The following is an 11,358-nucleotide window of genomic DNA, read 5'->3' on the forward strand; positions in this document are numbered from 1 at the left end:
GCTGGAGGATACCATTGGAAGGGGTAGAAGGCTCTAACACAGAAGGGATGGCTCATGAAACCCGTAGAATAACAGAATGCTAACAGTGAGAGCTTATATTCATTGAGTCAGCCATCTCCTCCATGTGGGTAATCATTTTTCTTCACAACAGCCCCGTGTATTATCAGTACCATTTCTGTACCATTGGAGGGTAAGTAAGGTAGCTTGCTCAAGGTGAGCTGGCATGTAGGCGAGCTAGGATGTGAATCTAGGCAACTTCACTTCAGAGTCCCGTGTGTCAACATTTTTATTTATCAGACTGGGAAGCTGAGGCCTAGCTAAGCTCTGTGGGATATACAGCTAGTTAATATAGCAAGTCTAAAGCTAGGCCATAGTTCTGGAACTTTTAGAATCAGTCCTCTTACAAGGTGTTAAAGTCTCATCATTATGTTGTTATTGGCATGTGGGAAAGCTGGGCTCTGTGTAGAATGATTTCCTTTTTTCTTTCTAGATCTGGGCTGCAAATGCCGGTGTCACAGCCAGTCCTCCCACCGACCTCATCTGGAAGAACCAGAACTCTTGGGGCACTGGCGAAGATGTGAAGGTTATATTGAAAAATTCTCAGGGAGAGGTATGGTCATTTTATCGGTACCACCACAGTGTCAATTTTTTTTTCTTCATTGAAGTATAGTTGACTTACAATGTTGTGTTAATTACTGCTGTATGGCAGAGTGATTCAGTTATACATATATGTACTTTTTTTTTTTTTTGGCCACGCCACGCAGCCTGTGGGATCTTAGTTCCCTAACCAGGGATTGAACCCGGCCACTGGCAGTGAGAATGTGGAGTCCTAACCACTGGCCTGCCAGGGAATTCCTGTGTACATTCTTTTTTTAAAATACTTTTCCATTATGGTTTATCATAGGATATTGAATATAGTTCCCTGTGCTATGCAATAGGACCTTGTTGTTTGTCCGTTTTATATATAATAGTTCGCATCTGCTCATCCCAACCTCCCACTCCCATCCCTGCCCCAACCCCTGCCCCCTTGGCAACCACCAGACTCTTCTCTATGTTCGTACCACAGTGTCAGTTTCACCTGAGAGTTCATCATGCAAGTGTGATTTCTTTTCAAAAATCAAATTTAAATGTGAAGTAACTGATTGCTTAAATCAGACCAAGGCTGCTGAGTCAATGAAAGAGATGCTAACTCCAGGTTTTAGGAATGAAATATGATTGTTAGTACAGGTTCCAGAGTCAGTCTGTGTCCAGTTTCTGTCTTCACTGCCCAGTGACTTTGGGTAAGTTCCTTCACCTCTCTTAGTTTTATCATTTTAAAATGGAGATAATAATAACAAGATAACTAATATAAATAAGATAATATAATGAGAATAATATAAATGAGACAATCCTTGGGAAATGGTCAGAATAGTTTCTGGCCACTGGTAAATGCTTAGGTTATTAACCTTGTTACTGACTTTCAACATGCTCGTGAAACTGAGTTTAAGGATTGTGGAGTGTACATTTGCTTGATGTGTATGTTTTCAACACGTCAGTCCTAGAACTCTTGTCAAAGAACCTTACCTACCCCCACTGTCACATAAAGACACTCCCAAATTCCCCCAGCCACGCACACATACCAAGAGATGAAAGTGTCTTCGAGGATGGCGTGGTTTCAGGTCAAAGTACAGTATCCCCTTAGGGGTTTCTTCTCTGCTCCCATAGTGCCCAGGCACAGACTTTGTCTAGCTTGTCACGTTGTCCTCTCTCACTAGAGTAATAAGCATGTCAAGGGCAAGGACCTGTTCTGATTTTTCCTGGCACATAATAGGCACTTAGTGAGAAATTACTGGATAAAATTTTAGGAAGATCAAACATGGACCTTTATTTAAGTTCAGAGAAATAAAGTGTAATTAATAACATTCATTCTGGGGGTCTGAGGTGTTTGCATACGAGAAGTCCTCTGTCCAGCTGTCTTTCCAGCCATCCCTCGCTGTAAACATCTGCTGGCGTTTAGACTGCTCTTAGTAAGGATTCACTGTCTGCTGAATGAAGAATGCCCCTTATCTCAGACTGAGGCTGAAAATGGAAGGGCACCTGATGTTTTCCACTGCAGACTTCAGTACGGTTCACTCCAAATACTTGCTGGTTCTCAGGGTGTGGGCGTTTACAGATGCCTTCCGGAATTCACAAACTTCGAGGAGCTGGATCTCCTCCTGTTCTCTGTGTGGAGCCCTGCTCGCTTTTTGCCTTCGGCACTTTGGAATTCTTCCCAGTCGTCACTGGTGCTGCTGCCCAAGTGCTGAAATTACTGCAGCTCCTATGCTGGTAGTTCCTTCGACATCTAAAATTGGCAGAATACATGTCTCTTTCAAAACAGTGTTACGAGTGCCGATTTGCCCAGATTGAAAAGCACGGTTTTAAGGGGCTATGGTAGATGAAATAGGGGCTATGGTAGATGAAATAGGTTTTCATGAACCATGGAATCTAGTCACCACCTTTTTCTGTGTGAAAATGTGTTCCAAGTTAGAAACGATCTTATAGGAGGATATTTGGAGTGCAGAGGGTTTAAAAGCGCACAAAATAGATACGACAAGTGAAAAAGTAGATGCCATGACATGGGATATGTCTGGAGGTAGTGTTACCAGTGATGTTTCAATTAAGCTGAATGAAGCTCAGGTTTCCCTTCATAATTCAAACCACTGAACTCTATAATGGATTATTTGGTTGGTTGGTTTTCCTGTTCTTTTAATAAACTTCTGCATTCTGCTTGTTAGGCTCTATGAAGTGACCTCTGTCAGAAATGAGGAAAGTATTATGAATACAGTTCTTATTTCTGTGATTGTCAGGCAAGTACTTTTGGCATTTATTCATTTAATTTTGTGAGACCATGTTTATTAATAGATCCCGGACCATATTTATAATAATTCATAATTACCATCATAAAGACCACTTTTCTGTAAGATTGTAGGTAATTGGCTTAAGTCAGTGTAATTTTTTTACGTATATTTTCTTGCTGAGACATTGGAGATATCAGGAAACCCAATTAAACTGGCTTTAAAATAATGGGAATATATGAGTTCACAAAACCAACCATCCAGAGATAGTGGACTTGATCCATTGGCTCCCCCAGTGTCCCCAAGGATCTTTCTGTTGTCTGTTCCCTGAGTGTCTTCCTCAGGTGCATCATTCTAGGTTTACTTCTCGTGGGCAAGAGCATTGTGCCTAGTCAGGTCCTCGTCTGGGCTTTGCTCTCGTAGTACCAGCCTGGGTCATGTGCCCACCTCTGAGCCAGTTCCTGGAGTCAAGAGAACAGAGTTAGAGCTTGAGCCTTCTCCATGGCTAGATCACATTCAGCTTGTGACATACATGTCACATCTCCATGGGAGAGAGGGTACCCAGGTAAAAGTGGGGGCTCTTACTGAGAAATGGCCGGGGAGGGGTGGTCCTAGGGATGAAAAACAGCAAATGTCACCATAGAGAAATAAAATGTTTTTTTAATGAGGGAAATAAAAAATAAAGCAGTCTCTGTGTACCTTCTAGAATATAGGCATCACTGAAATTTTTGTATATGCCGATGATTACTTATGTATACAGAGATGCTCTAGTTTAACAGTCAGCTCCTTCATCAACAAAAACTGCCTTGATTTTTAGTATTTGCTGAACTGTGGTGATTTCAGGATACCCACATGCTGTGACTGAGCACGGAGTTGAAGAGGCAGCACGTGAGCTGGCGCTAGCTGGCCCTGCAGCACTGCTGGGGAGATGGGTGTACCTTTATGTGCCCAGGGCTTTACCCAGGCAGACCCATGGCATGTTGATAGAGACCATTTTTGGGTGCCTTTCAGGGCACTTGATAGGGTTGGGTGTCTTGCTGAGAGGAATTTTTTTGGTAAAGACATTTGTCTTTTAGCACCTTGACTAATAATTTCCTGGGCCTAAACCTTCCAGCAACTTTTGGTTCTAAATTTGTTTTATTATTTTTCTATTTAATTTTGTCAACATATTTATTTAGCTCACTTATATTCCATACAGGCTTTCTGCATTAAATTAACTGATTTTTAAATGTTGTCAAATGAAAAGTACTTAACAGCAGGCTTACATTAAAGGCAGTTATGCTGAAGTAATTCATAATTAATGAAGTTGGGCAAGTTGCTCTTTTCTAAGCTTCTCATTTGAGGCTCATAGTCTGGTGTTTCATCACAAGCTCTAAGAGCCGGTGTTTCCATATGGGATGTATATACACTGTCATGAGTTGCTAGAAGCTGAAATGTGAGAATTCTATAACAGATTTTATTTGACTTTTCTTTCCTCATTTTAAGATGAGTTGAGGGAAGCTAGGTACTCTGAAAACTTTTTGGGAATCTTTTTTCTGTTTTGTATGCCATCATCCCCCAGTGGATATCTTAGTTCAAAGAGTTGTAATTGATCTAAGGATTCACATGCTTTTTTATTAGTACTAATTTGGTTAAAGCAAGTGTTATTTGTGAAAAGACTATTAGTGTGTATAAACATGGACTGATCTCACAGAATTGAAGTTTCTGGCTAATTCAGACTCAAAATGGTCTATCTTCCTCGGCCGTGCAACAATAATCAAAATTCCCTACAAAATACTACTGTACTACCTTACTTCATTTATAAAATATATATGTGGATATGTTGTAAATAGAACTCTCATTTCTCTGTCACTGTTCTCTGGTTTTCTTCCTGTGCCATTTTAAACTAGCTGGTCTGTGTTAAATTTCAGGTAAGCTTTTACTGACGTGATTTTAGTGTCTTCATCTGGAGTTATCTTTCTTGAGTAACCTTAGGACATGCATGGTACAGAGTAAAATTAGACGTTCTGCAGCACTCTAGGACACACTCATTTACTTGCTGCTAGATCATCAGGTTAGCCTTGTGCTTAAACAGAAACACTGCTGCATTTGTGCAAGTCAGCATTCTCTACAGGATAGTCATTTGTATTTGCGCCTTTCAGTAGAAAATGGAAATGGTTACTTTCTGTTATGCCTCCAGTGAATAATAGGAGATCTGTTTTTTTGTAAAGAGTACATTGGAACTTCACTGGTATGTTATTAGTAAATAGTGTTCCTGTGTCTTGATTCTGTTTCATTCAAGAGGAACTAGCTGCTGAAGGAATGAAAGTTTGTCCTTTTCATCTCACTCATCAGGTGGTCCTCTTGCCACCGAGGTCCCTGAGAGCACAGCAGTTAGACTCTGACTTCATTTTATTCAGCATTTATTTAGCACCTTCTCTTTGCTAGGAGCCAAGATCTTTAAGCTGAATTCATGTTGAGTGTTATAAAGAATTTAGTGTGCCAAATCATTTACAGAATTCTTAGTAACAGAATGGGATAAAAAGCAGTGGAAACTTCTCAGCAGGTATTTCAAATTGGATACCAGTAGCTCCCCTGCAGGGAATATTGAAAATCTAAGAACTGCTACTAATTATGCAAAAATTTCTGTTCAGTAGCTGAAGCTATTGATGAGCCACTTTAAAAAAAAAAAAAAAAAGTCCCTGACGTAGGAATGCTGTTTCTTAAATTTATGCAACGAAAAGATGTCGTCCTCCCACAGTCTTTGTGATTTTTAAGTATAGTGGTTTTTTTTTTAATTAATTTTTTATTTTTGGCTGCGTTGGTCTTTGTTGCTGCGCACCGGCTTCCTCGAGTTGTGGTGAGCGGGGGCTACTCTTCGTTGCAGTGCGCGGGCTTCTCATTGTGGTGGCTTCCCTTGTTGTGGCGCACAGGCTTAGTTGCTCCACGGCATGTGGGATCTTCCGGGACAAGGATCGAACCCGTGTCCCCTGCATTGGCAGGCGGATTCTTAACTACTGCACCACCAGGGAAGTCCCAAAGTACAGTGTTTTAACTTAAATCAAACTCTTGTGTTTAGGAGGTTGCTCAAAGAAGTACAGTCTTCAAAACAACCATACCTGAAGAGGAGGAGGAGGAGGAAGAAACAGCTGAAGTGGCTGTCGAGGAAGAACTTTTCCACCAGCAGGTATTACTTTAATATATGTCTTTTAAATTTTATTAACAGAATTACATGAAAACCAAAACCAGTAGTGGAGCTTGTTTTTTCCCTATTACTTGATGAACTAAGTCAGTGATCTACCAAGTGGGGTTTGTTTTTCCTGAGGGGATCTTCAGGATACAGTACATTTGGGTACTGGAAGAAAACGTTTGCACTTCTTTTTTAAAAATTATTTCTCATATCAAATTTCAGTTTTGTCTTTTGTTTTATAATGTATGTAATATGTTATGGTAGGGCATGTATGCCACTTAAATAAGTATATATGGATTGGAATGCATGCTAAAAATTATTTATTGAAGGGTTCTTTGATTGAGTTTAGATGACTAAATTGGAGCAGGTATCTGCATATAAACTCAAAAGAAACAAAGAGTAGGGACTTCCCTGGTGGCGCAGTGGTTAAGAATCCGCCTGCCAATGCCGGGGACACGGGTTCGAGCCCTGGTTGGGGAAGATCCCACATGCTGCAGAGCAACTAAGCCTGTGAGCCACAACTACTGAGCCTGTGCTCTAGAGCCCGCCAGCCACAACTACTGAGCCCGCGCGCTGCAACTACTGAAGGCCACGTGCCTAGAGCCTGTGCTCTGCAATAGGAGAAGCCACCGCAATAAGGAGCCCGTGCACCGCAACCAAGAGTAGCCCCTGCTCGCTGCAACTAGAGAAAGCCCATGTGCAGCAAGAAAGACCCAACACAGCCAAAAAATACATAAATAAAAAAAAAATCATTACCTGATTAAAAAAAAGAGTAATGTTCAGCTTCAGTGTGAAGTAAAATTCTTGCTGTCTTAAGTTTTTAATCATTTAATTGCAAGATAGATTTTAGCTGATGCTTGGACTTTTGAGAGTCCTTGAAATAAACTCCAAATTTGATTTTAATTAATTAAATTGGAATTATTAATAAGTAATGAGCCTTCAATTTATATTCTCAAGCTGTTCATGTCTATCATTAATCAAAATTCCTACCCTTATCCTTATAAGATGTCGTCACCATGTCTCCAGATTTATAAATCTGTTTGTTTTGCTTAATTAGCCCCAGTCCTGCTCCAAATAAACATTCTCTTATGTGTTCAGCCTCCAGAGTTGAGAACCACTTGAGGTAGGTTATAGTAGAATGAATTTTTGGCATGGATACTTCCTCGTACATTTTGGAGGAATATTTAAGAACAGGTGTTTTATACTTGGCTTTAACAAGAAACAGGTACAAGATCCATTTTCTGCCCTTATTTGAAACATTATAATGACTGGAAGTAAAATAACAATATAAGAGATATCTCAGGGTGCCAGGCTAGTGGTTCAGAGCATGAGTTGTAGCAGGTCAGATGCTGGAGAAGGCTGTTTAGGCCACCAGAACAGTTGAGAAGATCTCTGGAAAATAGGCTTATCCAGTATTTTGAAGGATGGGCAATTATTTGAGTATTAGAAGGCAGATGGTAGTGTTCTGTGGTTGTTTGAATTATCTGTTGCTACATTAGGAGACCACCTTAAATTAAAACTCAGTGACTTAAAACTGATTTCTTAATTCCTATGACTCTGTGGTTTGACTGGGCTCCACTGGGCAATTCATTTGTTCCCACCCGATGGAGAGTGAAGTCAGTCATGCAGTTGCATTCAGCTGGAAGCTTGGCTAGGGCTCGAATGTTCTCCATGTCTGTTTCCATGTGGTTTCTTATCATTTGGTTGTTTAGCCCAACCTTCTTTACAGCATGGCAGCTGGCTTCCAAGAGAGTGAATACGGAAAGCATTAGATTTCTTAGCCCATATTCTCTTAGTCAAAGTAAGTCATAGGCCAGCTTCAATTCCAGGGGAGGGTAAATTGTCTCCACCTCATAATGGGAGGAGTGGCAAAGAATTTATCATGATCTTTAATTCATCTCAGGGTATATGTCAAGACTTGAGCACCAAGTATATCTGTCCATCCAGTTGTGTCTGTAGGGTGTGAGTGAGAGATAAGTGAAGTGGGGAGGTTGGTGTTAAATCAGCATACTCTGGAATGCCTAGGGAAGGAGCTTCTGCACACTTTGGAGCAAGGAGAAGTTGAGACAATATCAGAGGGATGACTGTAGAAGGGAGATTGCAGACACCCTGAGAGACTATGCAAATGGAGATTCATTAATTAAGGCATAGTGACCGAACTTGAGGGGGAGAAGAAAAAAAATCAAAGATGTGCGAGGTTTTTAGCTTTTGTGATCAGAAGAAATAATGATATAAAAGTTCAAAAGAGGGGACTTCCCTGTTGGCGCAGTGGTTGAGAGTCCACCTGCCGACGCAGGGGACACGGGTTCGTGACCCGGTCTGGGAAGATCCCACATGCCGCGGAGTGGCTAGGCCTGTGAGCCATGGCTGCTGGGCCTGCGCGTCTGGAGCCTGTGCTCTGCAACGGGAGAGGCCACAACAGTGAGAGGCCCGCGTACCGCAAAAAAAAAAAAAGAAGTTCAAAAGAGGGAAGATGGAAGGACGGATCAACTATTTTGACTTCATATTAGAGAATGAATCCAGTGGCCTTTCGAGTTGATTAGAAGTCTTTCTGGTTGACCTTCAAGAAACCAATTTCAGTAGTCAAGTGGTGTTTCACAGTCATGTTGTGAGATTTTAAGGAATTAGTGAGGGATAAAGAAATGGATGGAGGGAGCCGTTTTGGCTTCACATTTGAAGACGAACCCAATGCACATGCTTCAGGATATGAAAGCTGAGGATCCAGCAAGCCATATTTCCTGATGTGGTTGTTCAGAATGCCGTCCACTGAGCTCCTGTTTCCTAAGTTACCAAAGGATGTTATTGAATAGGAATTTTCAACTTCAGCTGCTTATTAGAATTTCTTAGGGAGCTTTAAAATTACATATAAATAGATACTGTTCCCCAGTTAAATGAGAAATTCTCATTTATTTAAAAAAATTTTGTTTATTTATTTATTTTTGGCTGCATTGGGTCTTTGTTGCTGTGTGCGGGCTTTCTCTAGTTAAAGCGAGTGGGGGCTGCTCTTTGTTGTGGTGTGCGGGCCTCTCATTGCAGTGGCTTCTCTTGTTGTGGAGCATGGGCTCTAGGTGCGAGGACTTCAGTAGTTGTGCCATGCGGGCTCAGCAGTTGTGGCTTGTGGGCTTTAGAGCTCAGGCTCAATAGTTGTGGCGCACGGGCTTAGCTGCTCCGTGGCCTGTGGGATCTTCCCGGACCAAGGCTTGAACCTGTGTCCCCTGCATTGGCAGGCAGGTTCTTCACCACTGTGGCACAAGGGAAGTCCGAAATGAGAAATTCTCATTTAATTGATCTAGGGACCTAGATCAGAATTTTGTTTTAAGAACTCCTCAGGATCTCAATGTGCAGCTAGAGTTGAGAATCACTGTTCTGGAATTTGTTGGAGTATTCTAGGGGAGAAGTCCATAAGAGGAGGTTAAAAAGGATAAGTGAGAAGTAATAAACGTCCATTTGAAGTTAGGTAATAATGAATTTGTAGTATCTCTGCCTTATTTTAAAATACCGTGATCCATTTTCTTAGCACTAATTTTTTTTTCTGTTTTCCTCATCAGGGAGCCCCAAGAGGTTCCAATAGAAGCTGTGCAATTATGTAAACTTCTCACATCAACTGTCTTCCTCAAAATAAAGAAGTATGGTAATCCTTACCTACATGCAGTGCAGAGCCTTCTCAGAAGCACAGAATATTTTTATATTTCCTTTATGTGAATTTTTAAGCTGCGAATCTGATGGCCTTAATTTCCTTTTTTGACACTGAACGTTTTGTAAAAGAAATCATATCCATACACTTTGTTGCAAGATGTGAATTGACACTGAACTGTGTACTGTTTGAAAAGGGTCCCTCAAATTTTTTGACATTTTTTTTGTATGTGTGGTTTTTTTTTTATGAGGAGGGGAGGGTAAATAAACCACTGTGTGTCCGGGTTTAATTTGAAGATTGCTCCATCTAGATTAGCAATCTGCTCTTGATTATTCTCTGCTATATATAACGGTGCTGTGAGGGAGGGGAAAAGCATTTTTCAATATATTGAACTTTTGTACTGAATTTTTTTGTAATAAACAATCAAGCCTACAAAAATTTTTTTTAAATAGAAAAGAGAAATTTTGTAAGAAGGCAATATTAACCTAATCATCATGTAAGCACTCTGGATGAAGGATTCCACAAAACTTTGTTTTATGGTTACTTCTTCTCTTAGATTCTTAATTCACAAGGGGAATGGGGGGAGGGGGGAGGGGGGAGGGAAGGGTTTCTCCTAAAATGCATTAGTTGTGTTTTTTAAGATAGTGTAACTTGCTTAAATTTCTTATGTGACATTAACAAATAAAAAGCTGTTTTTAATATTAATCTGCTGTCTTTTAACTTTAGAACTGTTTTGGGGGAGAAAAGCGTTTCAGTTTTACTTTTGATAAAAATAATTTGGCTTTTTGTTTGAACTAGATTTTTCTTTAAGGCTCTGACAATGGGGAATATAAACACACAAACTATTTTGGGGTCTCCCCTGTTTTCAGTACTCTGTTGTCATTAATGATAGCACTAATAAAAGCCATAATAATAGCTAATTTTTTGGAGCCAGACACCATGCTCAGTGCTTTATATTTTTTAGCTTATTAACAATAAGACCTTTGAAAATCTCTTTAAGACAGCCATTTAGGAACATTAGGGACAGTAGGAGAAATTGGGGAAGACACTCCTTTTAAAGGAAAAAAATGGAGATAATATTTCTGGAATCTAGTTTTACTGTCTTTTTTTTTTTTTTTTTTTTTTGTGGTACGCGGGCCTCTCACTCTTGTGGCCTCTCCTGTTGCGGAGCACAGGCTCTGGACACGCAGGCTCAGGAGCCGTGGCTCACGGGCCCAGCCACTCCGTGGTACGTGGGATCTTCCCGGACTGGGTCACGAACCCGTGTCCCCTGCATCAGCAGGCAGACTCTCAACGACTGCGCCACCAGGGAAGCCCAAGTTTTACTGTCTTTTGAAACACAGAAGAGACACTGATTACAAGGAGTACAGTATGAATGATAGAAAATATGTGTGTGCTGTGTGGGGTAGTTACGTATGGTGGTAACTAGAGTGTCATTTTTTACGCATTTGGAGAGTTTATCTTGTGATTGCTTTAGCTAAGTGAGTTAGTTCATCTTGTAGAAAGTAGAATATCCAAACCATCCCTAGAATGAACCGTTGATAACAATTCAGAAGCTAATCCAGAGCCAGCGTTTGCTTTTCTCTTAAAATATTCCTGCAGTAAGCTGCACAGACTAGCAACTTACACTTGAAAATAACTCACAAAGTCCCAGAATTACTGTGCTCTGCAGATTTACTGCATTCGCGTGTGCCGTCGGAGACACAAGATAAATGCTGGGTTAGAAATTCTGTCTGGTG

General features: G+C 40.7%; 1 protein-coding gene across 3 annotated transcripts in view; it reads left to right on the forward strand.

Moving 5' to 3' along the window:
- The window catches only part of LMNB1 (lamin B1), a 67,538-nt gene extending 57,912 nt beyond the window's left edge, over positions 1-9,626 (forward strand). For 2 of the 3 annotated variants that reach the window (XM_022588696.3, XM_089909255.1), the window contains 3 exons: positions 491-610; positions 5,875-5,982; positions 9,534-9,626. In XM_022588696.3, coding sequence (XP_022444404.1) covers positions 491-610; positions 5,875-5,982; positions 9,534-9,575 — 270 coding nt within the window. In that variant the 3' untranslated portion in view covers positions 9,576-9,626. Of the gene's footprint in view, positions 1-490; positions 611-5,874; positions 5,983-9,533 lie in introns of those variants that run through there. The other variant, XM_089909254.1, reaches the window with a different exon arrangement.
- The last annotated feature ends 1,732 nt before the right edge of the window (positions 9,627-11,358 follow it).

Source organism: Delphinapterus leucas, chromosome 3 (genome assembly GCF_059928025.1).
Source record: "Delphinapterus leucas isolate spDelLeu-1000000601 "Yukka" chromosome 3, BTC_Dleu_Yukka2, whole genome shotgun sequence".
NCBI classification, from domain to species: domain Eukaryota; kingdom Metazoa; phylum Chordata; class Mammalia; order Artiodactyla; family Monodontidae; genus Delphinapterus; species Delphinapterus leucas.